General features: G+C 41.4%; 3 protein-coding genes across 3 annotated transcripts in view; 2 read left to right on the top strand and 1 right to left on the bottom strand.

Annotated features, from left to right (window-relative positions):
- lmtk2 (lemur tyrosine kinase 2) overlaps positions 1-4,315 on the bottom strand; it is a 35,692-nt gene extending 31,377 nt beyond the window's left edge. Inside the window, exon 1 of the mRNA XM_080044316.1 lies at positions 3,849-4,315. Coding sequence (XP_079900442.1) covers positions 3,849-3,951 — 103 coding nt within the window. The 5' untranslated portion in view covers positions 3,952-4,315. The remainder of the gene's footprint in view (positions 1-3,848) is intronic.
- A 2,362-nt stretch (positions 4,316-6,677) lies between these two features.
- pvalb5 (parvalbumin 5) lies at positions 6,678-8,772 on the top strand (the record flags this gene model as incomplete). The annotated part of the gene is made up of 4 exons (XM_080044608.1): positions 6,678-6,738; positions 7,857-7,989; positions 8,420-8,529; positions 8,750-8,772. 4 exons carry the CDS (start codon positions 6,678-6,680, stop codon positions 8,770-8,772), a joined length of 327 nt encoding a protein of 108 aa, XP_079900734.1.
- A 2,681-nt stretch (positions 8,773-11,453) lies between these two features.
- LOC307263092 (parvalbumin beta-1-like) lies at positions 11,454-12,684 on the top strand (the record flags this gene model as incomplete). The annotated part of the gene is made up of 4 exons (XM_080044144.1): positions 11,454-11,514; positions 11,809-11,941; positions 12,301-12,410; positions 12,659-12,684. 4 exons carry the CDS (start codon positions 11,454-11,456, stop codon positions 12,682-12,684), a joined length of 330 nt encoding a protein of 109 aa, XP_079900270.1.
- Between the last annotated feature and the right edge of the window lie 985 nt (positions 12,685-13,669).

The following is a 13,669-nucleotide window of genomic DNA, read 5'->3' as shown; positions in this document are numbered from 1 at the left end:
AATAAGTATACATATTGGTACAATTTAGGATAAGTTAAATAGGTTGTTGTGAATGTGTTGGGAGTAGTTCTTCAGTGGCTTATCAGTTATTTCAAACTTTGTTTAAATAGACTACTGTTGTTGACTGCTCTCTGCAGCTGAAGCAGTTGATTTTCAAGCCAGCGCACTGCAGGGCTGTGAAGCACGAACTTCCTGTTCTTACCGGCTTCAAAAAAGTCAACTCACGTTTGGCTAGTAACATGCTTTTAATGTGAAGGCGCACAGGAAATGTTTTGTTTGCACACGCGCTAACTTAACTGCGTGCCGTCTCCTTCCGGTTATTACCGTTGGTGAAGTGTAGACGCTAGGTCCCGAGCACACATCTTTCACCAGCCAAAGTGGAGGGTGGACTCAATAACTTACTTGCCTAAGACTACATTTACCCGAATTTGGAGAGTGTTAATGTAGAGCCCTCTAAGCAGTGTTGTGCAGCACTCCTCTGTGTCTCAAACAGACAGCATCTGCTCATTAGCACTCGTGCGAGTGTACTTGTATTCATCATCGCACGTGATCAATTTCAGTAGCAAATGCGATCAAAACTGTCGCACTGTACAGCCCTGACCATAAAGAGCAGCATTTTTAGCAGAGAGTGTCAAGCATGGTGTCGAGCAGTCAACAAGGGTTGATGCATGTGAGTACTCGCTGAACGAAACAAACAAACACATTAAAACGATGGCTAACTGTTGTTAGCTGTTTGTGCTACCCGCCTCACTTCCGGGCTTCACTGATTCGCTAGCCCTCCACAAATCAAATTGCTCCAACTGAAAGACAGCCCGCCGCCGATTGAACATGTTCGTCGGCTCAAAAGAAGCCCGACGACATCTACGACGACCGATTTCACGGCACACACCAAACAGATTCGTGTCCCCGCCCCCTTCCGACTCTACGACGCCGATTATCGGGCCGGTGTGTCCTGGCCTTAACTCTAAAGGGAGAGCAGTAATAGCCTTCCAGTTAGGAGAAACTGATCAAATCCTCAAAGGGAATCTAAATCTCTATTTGAACATATTTTGTCACTTTTAGGTGCATTGTTAGTTCAACTGGTGAGGTTTGAGAGCCACAGATACAAAATGAGTATCCATCTTTTGCAGGAGCATTTAGTTCAGAGATAATTCCTATTGGCTTTAAAATCAAGCCAACGCTTAGCTTCACAACAATCCTGTGAAAAACACTTGGCTGTAAAAGGCAGTTTTATTTGTTTTTTGATAGAAAAACAGCCCAGTCTGTTTGAGCGACGGGGTTCCAGGCAGTGCAGGACACCCAGAGAGCATTCAGATAGAAAAGAACAGAAGCCGGGTCACGGCAGCTCTACATGGGATCAGTGCTCCTTACTTAGGCCTTATCTGAGTCATGGGTTCATATTATGACTTGGCAGGTCCCACCAAATGACTCCACTGGGTTTTTGGGAGCAATACAGCAGGAAGCTGCCAGGTCTTATTTCGGTTTCACTGCATATTTCAGTAGGCATTCATGCAGAGGGGGGGAGCTGACCCATTTTTTTTTTGCAGATTTCACCCATCAGTGTGAACAAAAGTGGATGTCTGTGTGCTGTGAGTAACATATGCAGGATGAAGGGTGGCATTGTCTGGATGACATGTTTGGGTTTGGCTACGGAAGTAGGAATTGTCAGTCTGCTACGATGGGAAGCAGCAGCCAAGTTTAATCTATGAAATGAAGAGCACAGCGATCTGAAGCAGCCAATACTTATGGCTGCTCTTGTCTTTACAATTTCAAAATCAGCAAACATGGGTTAACAAAATACGTTCCCACTCATTACCTTTAATACTCAGGCCGGTATCTTCAATTTTAAATTCTATGACAAGAAAACAAGTGTTATATCGAGATCATTAGATAATCACCCCATCACAACTAAAGGTTGTTTCCATTCATGACATTATGTAATATCAAAAGAAAATAGTCGAACAAGCTTTGTTATCTAGTGATCACAAGATTATAAACTGGTCATCATGAGATGGCAGAGTAATAAAATACATACACGGGCAAGGCCAATACCGTACTTATGTAACATACTGTCACAACTCCATAACATGTTTGGTTGTAAAATACGTAAGAAATAAATTAAGTAAAAAGCAAGAAACTGGACTTGAGTGAAAGGGCTCTGTCAGTGCAAAGCCACAGCCCCTACAGCCTGGGGTGGTAGTCCGTAAAACACTGATTTACATAGTGGAAGGTTAAGGCCAATGTCCACCTTGAATTACAGACTAGAGTAGACATGCCACCATCACCTGACTGTTGTTACTACAGTTACAACTCTGGGTGAAATGTACCTGCCTATACCTGTGTCCATGTTGTGTGTGAAACAGAGCACATGTCACATGACTTTCCCACATTCCATAACGTAAATCAAAGCTTTTAAACAGTGAAGTACTACTGAACCACATCTGGATGCAATGGTAAATGAAGATTTGAGAAGTGGGGGCAAAGAACAGGTTTATATGTAATAAAAACATAAAAAGCATGCCAATATTGCAACATCAGTTGTCCACTATGCTGTATTTATGATTGGGCAAACAACATGTTGCTAATCATTGACTGCTGCTGATAAGATTGGAATGTCTCACGGTTACACATTAGCGAGCCCCACTACAGCATATTCATAAAAGTCTAATGATTTCTCACAAGGAAGCAGGTTATATGATACCAAGAGAAACTGCAAAAAAAACTGATTGAAAACAGTGAAATAAAACCACTTGACTTCAAGTATATATGGCAACCACAACATAAGTATTATTTTTGTAAGTGCTTCATCTTCGTAATCAAAATCCCAATATTGTTCCGAAAACAGTCTATTTATAATGTGGTATAATTAAGTACACCCACATGATACTAATCTTTGAGTAATTATAAGATTAGTTTTTTATATGTTGTACTTTATACGTGACTTTACAGATGTCACCAACCTCAATTGCCATCAATTAATTTCCTGTTGATCCACTATCAATAACAAAAGCAATCCGTCATTAGTATCAAAGACTGCCGGAAATGAATTACAAAGCAATTTATTTCTGTCCTTGCCAACAGTCTCTTATTCAACGAGTGTTTACAAGTGTTTACATATGACACTGGCCCATCATACCATGAGAACAGGTTTTCATTCATGAATACACTTTAATTTCTCCTGAAATAATCACTCCCGAGACAAAACCTGCGATACAGGAAAAGTGCCAAGGCACTGTAATCAACATGAAAGAGGTTATTCAAGGTTCACCACTTCCATGCCGGTATAGGCCTACATCCATTCCATTGTCCCATAAACTTGGTTGAATGTCATTGACTGGTTAACATATCTGTACCTCCAGTGAACACAGGCTGCACTCCATTATCCCAGGCAAATCACTTCTACCTTGAGACTGATTTATTCGTGTTAGATATCTGTCAGAATCAAACAACACTGGGTTAATAAGTATTTTCTGAGTTGTGGTTAAGGAAAAGTTTAAAGGTTTGGTTTTGCTTTCAACTGAGCTGAGTCGTGACGATGATATGCTGTTACTTTCCTTTTTAACCTTAATTAAAAAGACATATCATTCCATATAGAGAGAAGGTCGAATTCCTCTGCAGTACACTTCCGGCATCAAAGAAACAATGTATCCATAGACAGAAGAATGTGTTTACTGGGCAGCAGCAGGAAATGTCATGGAGAAATGTAGCCAGGTTGTTGTGTTGTTAGCTTTAAGGAAACATTAGCTAACAGAAACACCTGCTAGCTAAGCAGAAGGATAAACAAAGAGTTATAGTGAATGGACAAGCACTAGCTTAGATGTGCATCGGCGGGTGGTCGGAAGTCTCACCTGATTTGTGAGGATACCGAAGAGGAGCACCTTCAGACAGCAACAACGCCGAAAGAAAAATCCCACTGGCGAGCAACAAAACACATCCATGGCGGCTCTTCATCCTCTTAGCTTAGCTAACCAAATGTTATCTAATTGTACTCGTCGTCCTACACAGTAAATGGCTGACTTGTCGCCAAATTAAGTATGTTAATCATTGATAATCAGGTTAAAGTCAGTGTAGGCTACATAAAGAAGCATATTAACTGTCTGTCTAACGTTAGCAAGTTACTGTTCTCCGGCTAACTAGCTTCGGCTAGCACGCCAATGCTAACAGTTTCAGCTGACGGCAGCAGACACCGTTACGAAATAATAGCGTTCCGTTGTCCATAAAGACAAAGTGAGCGCTCACCTTTCACGACCTATCATATTTGGTGTATGTGCCGAAGTGTTATTTATATAAACATAGCTAAAGGAAATTAATCAATAGCCCCGACTGTCATGAAACACCTATCCTCCAAAGCGCCATCTTCCTGTACAACGTCACATCACGGAATGAGGCGTAATAGTTGATAATTGACAGGCACTCGAGCCAATCACAACGAAGAATACCTTCAGGTTAAACACACAGAGCCTATCAGCTTTTAGCTTTGTTATCAGCCATGTAAATCCCGTGCTTTGTATCAAAGCCTAAGGAAGCTTTTTTACCTTTACATCCAGTCACTTGCCAACCATGTGAGGCACGCAACAGTCTACTGGAGAGGAAAGAAGACCTCCATATGAAATGTTTATTTCTGGTTTTACGACCAGCCATAAACTAGGCTACCATGCTGCATTTAATGGGTGGAAAGTGTAATTTGACCAGTGCACTGATGCTGCTTTAGGCCCCATGATCTATAGCCTATATCATGACTTCATTTCTTTCTCCATAACTTCATATGAATATTGCTGTTAGAATGAGGCTAATGCGAAACTCAATTGTACCCCTGTGATTAAATTGGCTACTTGTAGCCTATAGCAGTCACAATTTAGCTGCATAGGCCTATAGGATATAAGATAGGCTACTCTTAAATAATCAAGTAGACTATTGATCCTAATTAAGACAACAATACCTCTGTAGGCATCTGTACGTTTTCCCCGGACTGTTATTGCTTTCATGACTTGCAAACGATAGCACAGGATAATTTATTTTTTATAAATTGTGATTAAACCTTAATAGCCTAATTAATAGGCCTATATCAGAAAAGTTTATGTTTTGTTTAATCTTAAACATTGTTTTGTTAACAAAGGGGGCCCCCCTAGCTAGCAGCATGCCTTTTTACAGAGCCTAGGCTGTTTATTAAACATTAGAATATTTTTTCCAGCGCTCACAACGTAGAGACAGGTAGCGTATTGTGATGAGGTATTCACTGATTTTTGACAAAGAAAAAAAGGATTTTGACAACAAGCACTCTCCAGAATCACTGGCTCCACCTTTAAAAATGTCTTACAATATGACAAATGCATATTTCTGTGTTTCCAGTGTACATTTTAAAATAACCAGACATAAATATTAATACAATTAAGAATACATTTTGCTGATTGATAATGAACACATATCCTGAGTTCCTTATGCACCTGTATTCTATATCAGTTTTCCTATATTGGGGAATAATGGGGGCGGGACCTGATAAGCCTTTGGCTTCTTCCGTCACCCTTCGGACAACACAAAGTAAGATGTATGATGTGAAAGAGATAATTGTGTATTGTGTGGAATTGTCCGAAATAATAAAAAGAATAATTATAAATAAATATTAATGTTATTTGACAATGTAAACATAATGTGTAGTTGTTGTAGCAGTAGCTGTAAGAGCAGAAATGGTGGGACAGATTTAAATGAACATGTTGCACTGTTTAAAATACACTTATATTTATGATCATATGATTGGAATGTCATTATTTTTGTACAACTTTTTTATTTAATTTTTTTAAACAGTTTACATTGTATTTAAGGCTTTCTTAAGTTTACAAACGCTGCCAGTGAGAAGATTATCTGCTCTGATTAACTGATGAAGGAGGAGGAGGAGGGACTCTCCGGCGTGGGGTAAATCTCCCTGGGTTTGAGGAGAGATACGTCAGGTTGCTTTCTGCACTCTGGATCGCCAAGCTGCAAAGAGAGAGTCGGTGACTTACAGGCACAAAGCAAGAGAGACGGAGATCTGCACATCATCAAAGGCTCAGGGAGTGCAAAGTAAACCTCACCCGAAAAGAACTGTGAGTAGCAAGATTTCATTTGCAAATTCATGTGCACGTTTGAAGGTTGTGTGATGATAAATGGCAGTTCTGTACGTGTTTGTGCCTTTGAGCATCTCAGTTATTTTAAAGAAAAGGATGGAGTAAAAAAAAAAAAAATAGGGTTTTCAACCATCTCTGCCTTTGCTCCCTCAAGCTGCAAAAACGTTTAGGGGAGAAACATTATTTCATTTTGTAAAACAAAGCTTGGACTATCAGCCAATTATCTCATTATTGAATCCATGTCATATGATGCAATCTGTCTGTTTCTCTCTTTGAGGAAACAAACAACACAGTGTTATATCTTTTGTAAATGTGTTTTTACCATGCTGTCAAAATGGCACAACCCTCCCGATAAAGGGTGCAGCTCAGCACCTTGTTTTTGGAGTGTCAATGTACCTGAAAACTACCCACCGATGAGTGATTATGCTTAATCTATATCCGCAAGTTTTATTTGGACTGCTTTTAATCTGACACAGGTACCTGACAGCAGAAAAAACCTGCACCAGTTCCATTCACTGTCTCGTTGCATTTGCTCCGTGCTTGCAGATCTGTATCCTCCGGCTGCTACAGAGGACCATGGCATTTGCAGGGATGCTGAGCGAGGAGGAAATCGAGGCTGCAGTTCAGGCTTGTCAAAGTGAGTCAGACAGCACACACACACACACACACACACACACACACACACACACACACACACACACACACACATACACACACACACACACACACACAAACACACTTGCGTCCAGGGAGAGACACACTTTACACACGTCTAGTTGAACACGCAAGAAAACATACTTTACAGTAATTTAACATACATCCACACATATATTACAGAGAGATATAGAGAGAAAGAGAGAGATAGATTATTAAACCCACTCCCACTCCCAAAAGGGATAACTGTGTGATGTTTTGTACACTGTGGGGACAGGAAGCAAGCAGGTAACCAGGCAGCCATATGGCAGGTGAGCTGTTGCCGCACCCGGATACGAGAGTGTTTGTGTTGAGCATGAAAAAAATAAATAAATCAAAATCACACGAGCTCGACAAAGCCTCACATCCCAAATCACTCATTGATTTATCTCTAGCAAGTGATGTCTGAATGAAAGAGCAAACACAGCTCAGCCACTCCAATAAAAAATATCAGCGCTTTAAACAGTATTTTTTTTGCATGTATGATGTTAAAGCAGCAGTATTTCAATTATTTTATTTAAAGAACAGAATCAAAAATGTTTTATTCTCAGAGGGTAGAAATAAATGTTCTTAAAGATGGCCCCTCCCTTTTCACGGGATTATTTCTTCTTTTGAATCATAGTGTCAATCTTTTCATTTCTCAAACTGTGGCTGCAAGACTTATTCAGCATATTATTTTCAATTACTTGAATGCAAGTCCACCCTCCATCAGAATTTCCGCTCAAAAACGGCGTGATATATAAAGAGCATTTTTAACATTGAGGTTTTTGCATCAGACCCCGTGGGCAACATTCAGTGTGCTCTTACTGTCTCAATGACACAATGACATTGATTCTATGGTATAGGACAGTGATGCACTACAAGGGGGGGTGGGGGGGGAGTGTATTAGTAAATGTCATTGCTTGAAGAATAGAAAGTCATCTGAGCGTAGCGTGAGTACATCTGACATCTCTATTCAGGCCCCTCGCCGTCCTTGCTTTCTTGTCATTCTGTGACTGACCTCTCACTCCCCACGTCTGCCATGTCTTTCTCTTGCTTTCTACGTCTTTCGCCCTGTTAAAGCTCCAGGCACATTTGACCACAAGTCCTTCTTTGCACGAGTGGGACTGAACGGCTTATCTGAGGTGGATGGGGGGAAAGTGTTTGCAGTTCTGGACCAAGACAGGAGTGGATACATTGAAGAGGAGGAGCTCAAGTAAGGAGAGTGTGCGTGCAAGGGTGTGATGTAAGGGATAATAGAGCAAAGGCTGTGTCTGTACGTGTGTGTGTGTGTAACATCATGCTGTTAACTCCTTTGTGATGGCCCTCAGGCAGAGGCCCCCGTATGAATGCAGCTGCATTTCCACTGTGAATGAATATGAGTGAGTGAGTGAGTGAGTGAGTGAGTGAGTGAGTGAGTGAGTGAGTGAGTGAGTGAGTGAGTGAGTGAGTAAGTGAGTGAGTGAGTGAGTGAGTGAGTGAGTGAGTGAGTGAGTGAGTGTGTGAGTGAGTGAGTGAGTGAGTGAGTGAGTGAGTGAGTGAGTGAGTGAGTGAGTGAGTGATGGGGGAAGAGAAAATGCCATCAGTGTGCACAATTATACAAGGCTGAACTTCTCGCTGATAATTCTTTTTGCTCACCCTACCAGACTGTTCCTCCAGAATTTCTCTCCGGGGGCGAGGGAGCTGACTGTGGCTGAGACCAAGGCTCTGATGGCTGCAGGAGACAAGGACGGCGATGGAAAAATTGGAATGGAAGGTGGGTGCATGGGTGTGGGGGGGGGGAGTTCTGAAAAAGCTGTCGGCAGATGAGAATAGGAGCCATCTGCATAGGGGGAGCTGTCCATTACTTGGTGCTGAAATTGCAGCCTATAAAAAGCCCATACAAAAACACTGTACATGTATCATTGAACCAACGATCCAAAGGATCATTTGTTGTTTAATGTCTGAACCCACTCTTTCTTTTTTCCCCCCCACAGAGTTCTGTGCTATCCTGAACTAAGAAAAATAAGCATCTGTGGCCGTGGCTGTCTTTCCCTGTTTTTGAATTTGTGGCTTTCTCATGGAAATCCTGACCTTCTACATTGTTTGATGCAAAGACCAGAGACCACAGATATTCTGTCCCTGCCTGCTGCTCTCCCTGTTGATGTGATGCAATAATGCACAAGATGTTTGTCTGATGGACGGCTTCAACTGGACATAAGTTATGTGTGTGTGTGTGTGTGTGTGTGTGTGTGTGTGTGTGTGTGTGTGTGTGTGTGTGTGTGTGTGTGTTTAATCAATCAGGTATACCTGTAATGGAATAATAAATGTGTTCAAGACATGAGGTTGCTGTGCCCTGGTCCATTTCTTTCTCCTTCTGTAATGTATTGAGATTGAGTCATAAATCCTAAAATACTTTTCACTATATTATCTTGCACACAGCGACATGCAGAAGATGCTGTTTCTAAGCGGTTGATTTTTATTCTCCACTAATAGAATACAAACTGTGTATTAAGAGTCTATTGACACTACTGAGCTGTACTAAAAAAAATGTGATGGTAAAACCCCATTCTCAATGACTGCTTTTCAAATTAATCGCAGCCATTCAGATCTTAGCACATAGCCACAATTAAATTGCCAACAGGCCTAAGCACTTTAGAAAAATGAGCTGCGCTTGTATCAGTCGAGGCGCGTACTTCGCAGTAAAGTGAAATGAGTTGTCAACATTTTGCTAACGTGTTCACGTGTTCACGCACGCTGTCACACTCTGAATGATTGGCGCATCACCCTAGGCAGGGACCCGGCGGGTTAGTATGAAACTCGACTCAAATATACGGGGGCCCTGCAGCTAGCGCATGTCACACAACAGCACATTTGCAGGGGCCGCAAGTATGTCATCCATGACCGTCTCAGGGCGGAGCTGCAACCGCAATTCCTCAGCTGCAATGATTGACAGCCCTACAATGATTTCAAATCAACTCGTGATAAAAACTGAGAAAGACACTAAATAGGCCTACATTGGAAACAGACACATGCCACTAGCAGTCAAAATCACAATCACATAGGCCTATTGCAAATTAATAAAGATATACAGTAACCTACCAATACAGGCGACTATACTGCAGAATAATAATGCATGTGAATGGCCAATATGATAACATATAGCCTATATAGCCTACCGCAGAAGATAATTTGCAAACTCAATGTAGGCCTAAATTCTAAGAAGTTGTCTACCAGAGAATAACGTGTCTTTAGGCCTATAGCCTATAATCATAAAAGGCTACAATTAAAGCTAAAGGAGATACATAAAATAGTAATGTGTGTTTTTGACCTTTCCCTCCATATGCATTTTCCATTTTTGAGTGGTCTCAAATGCTATTGCTTAAGCCGCGAATAAAATATTTCCTCGGGAACGTGAGTGGCATCTGAAGTGAGTGCCTGGTGCCAATTAATGTGATGTAGTGGACACAATTGGATATGATCCGTGACCCACACACTCTCTCTCTCACACACACACACACACACACATCTCCATTCATTTCAAATATACTCTCAGATGAAGATTGCGTCATTGAAATCAGTATCTGGGATGTTAGTTATAAATCACATTATTGCGACACGTCCCGTGAAGTCAGTGAGCAGCGGGTCTCCTCAAGTTTCCACACGTCTAGCTATATGGCCTACACGCACACATGGTTAGCATCCTCATTTGTTCACCTAAAAATAGGTCGAGACTAGTAGACACATTTTTTCGAAACCCATGCATCTTGGTACCTGATACTGGCACTCAAAGCTCTGTAAATGGTGTTGCTCAAGGATATATAAGAGAGAGGGAAAGGGGCTGGGTAAATTCACTTGAATCCGCCTTGGTTTTCACTCTCTCCTCAACGCAGCTCAAAAGGTGAGTGGCAGAATGCACTGGGAGGAAAGGGATTCAGACCAGGAGATCCCTGTGGACTACAACCGTAGGGAGAAATGGGACCGCTAGCCAGCAGCTACACGGAGCACAATCAGTGCGAAAAGGATCAACTTTTCTGGATGATAATTGCGCCATCTTACATGATCTCTTTTAACCGGATAAGAAAAAAGAATCTCATCCAAAGCTTTTGACATGGCGTTTTGACATCACTGCAGTGCATTTTCCCTGCTGCGTTGAGCATTGGTGGCATTCGCTCATGTTGCCTCTCAGTGGGAGCATCATCTGTTTAGTACCATGGCAGCAACGCGTTGGGATCAACACAGGCAGCAGACATGTGTGTGATCAGACATCTGATGGCAGAGAAATAAGTTATTTAGCCCATTAAAAACAGGAGGCGTCGTGACAGGGTTTGCAAACTAAAGCAATTACTTAAACAAGAGGCTTTGGAAATGCCTGAGATTTTTTTTGTTTATTTGTTTGTGTTCTTAGATGCTTTCTAGTACAGTGTTAATGGTGCCAGAAGTTATATTCCCTTGGGAAGGTAGAGGAGGAATATCCTTGTGTATTACTGGCAAGCCCCACTTAAGCCCATCGAAGAGGATGATTAAAAAGATATAGGAAAACAAGTGTCTAAGACCCACTGAGTTTTAAAAGTTAGTTAAGTAATTATAGGTCTTTGCTTTAAAGAATATATGTTTGCAATGGAATAATATGACTGTATTGGATTGTGGATGCATATCTAACCCTGAGCATTGTCTCCTTTCGTTCCCTCAGAATAAAAAATGGCCTTCGCCGGTGTACTCAAGGACGATGAAATCAAGGCCGCTATTGCCGGCTGCGCAGGTGAGCTTTGCTATCTTCATTAAGCACACTATAGATACACTGGACGCATGTCTTCACCCTCATTATTAGTATGTGCATATACTTTAATCATTATTTTCACATTTAATCTCAAATTTGATTTGGAAAACAAACACACAACTAGAACAGATTGGCTGAGATCACAACATGATCACACATGGCACGCTCTCAGTTGCTGAAGGTTTCATAAAAGCTGCCAGCCACAGTTATCCTGTTACATCAACACTCAAGTCCTGTGTTGTGTCTGTGCTAACCGTGTTAAAATGTCTATTCCAGCTGCCGACTCCTTCGACTACAAGAAGTTCTTCAAGGCATGCGGCCTGTCCGCCAAGTCCTCTGATGAGGTGAAGAAGGCCTTCGCCATCATTGACCAGGACATGAGCGGCTTCATTGAGGAGGATGAGCTCAAGTAAGACACTCCAGCAAAGCACACTAAAGCAAGCAACAGCCTATGTGGCGCCACAGATATATATCCCATCTAATGTTATTGTGTCTTGTTATTGTGAAAACACATGGGTAGCTTATTTGGACACTTTGTAACTTCGCCTTGAACCTTGAGATCAAACTAAATTAAGAAAATTAAAGAAAGACCATGTCCGATGAAGTCTGTATGTTTCTACAACTTCATACATTACATACTGTCTTCCAACCTCAAACCCAGAGGAGGATTTAAAGGATGCGCCTTCTGCACAGTGATTTACAATGAACAATACAGTCTAAGATTTGTTTTCATGATGTTTTAATTGCTTGTATTTGTCCACCTGTCAGGCTCTTCCTGCAGACCTTCTCTGCTGGTGCCAGAGCACTCACCGAAAAGGAGACCAAGGCTTTCCTCAACGCCGCCGACAGTGATGGTGATGGCATGATCGGAATGGATGGTAAGATAAGAGTACACTGTCCAACACTTCACTGAATGGAGCAGAGCATACATATACAACACATAGAACTAACATCAAACCTACATGAATCTGCACTACAGTCATTTTGAACATATATTCATGCAACTCACCTTTACACATAGCCTCCTTCAGAGACTGTGTTAGTCTAGATCACACCACCACAATGACTTAAGAATCTGAATACACTTTTGTTCACTTCTAATGGCAGTTTTATTCTACTTTCACAGAGTTCGCTGCCCTCGTAAAGGCATAAATATCCATTGACCAAGATCCCCTTCTTTTCATGGAACTGCGAGGTCCTTGCAAGATTCAGTAATCATCAGCTGAAAAAAATATTTTTTATATAACTTATTTATGAGTTGCCTGCGGCTTATTTCTCAACATGGAACACATATTGCACTGTTTTTGTTGATGTGTAATATGTTTGAAAAATGACTTGCAAACTGTACAATACCACCTGTACTTTTTTGAGGGAGAGTGAGAAACCAGGAATAAATACTCTTTTGGTTTAAAGTCACCTGCTTGAGCTCAGTCGTCTTTGTATTGCTCAGCTGTATCCAACACAGACAAATGGGTCTTGCTTAATGTAAAAAAAAAAAAAAGGTCTCTACAGAGGAGCTGGCAAACAGTGCCAATGGGCCTGAGCCTTTGCTATACCCGACCCAGTAGCTCTGATGGATAGCTGTCACACGTAGCGTAATTAGCTGGTTTTTTTCCAAGGTCTCCACCAACTGCTGCGTAGTCAATTAGATGATACACTGTGGCAACAGGAGGGCTATTAAAAGCCAATGTTGCATCAGCTGAAGCTTTAAGAGGTTTGAATTTGTTGCATTGATGCAGATCTTTGGTGGTCTGAGGGGCTCCTTAACAAAATATTCAATTTATTTTTTCTATTTTATGGTAATGTTCAATACACATGCTTTGGCACATGAATACATTGTATTGGGGTATCAGTCTATTAAAGTCAAGGTACAATTCCTGGAAAAGTTATGAACACAATGCGCTTAAGTCAGCAGTATGTAAACTCTTCCATCCTCTCAGATGACACCCTGAGCTTGTTTCTATCAACCAGTGGTCAAAACAAAAAGAGGCATGGTGACAGCAGGCTGCTGCCACCTACAGGCCAAAGTGGTCCTCAGCACCTTTTTACTTTTATTATATACAATCTTTTGATTTGCACACACTCATTCAAATATAAAACGATACACCATTCAGTAATGTAGCCCGGTAAGATGAGC

This window comes from Ammodytes marinus, assembly GCF_949987685.1.
Source record: "Ammodytes marinus genome assembly, chromosome: 16".
Lineage (NCBI taxonomy): Eukaryota > Metazoa > Chordata > Actinopteri > Uranoscopiformes > Ammodytidae > Ammodytes > Ammodytes marinus.
Note: the sequence above shows the minus strand (reverse complement) of the source record. Positions and strands in the feature narration are given on the sequence as shown.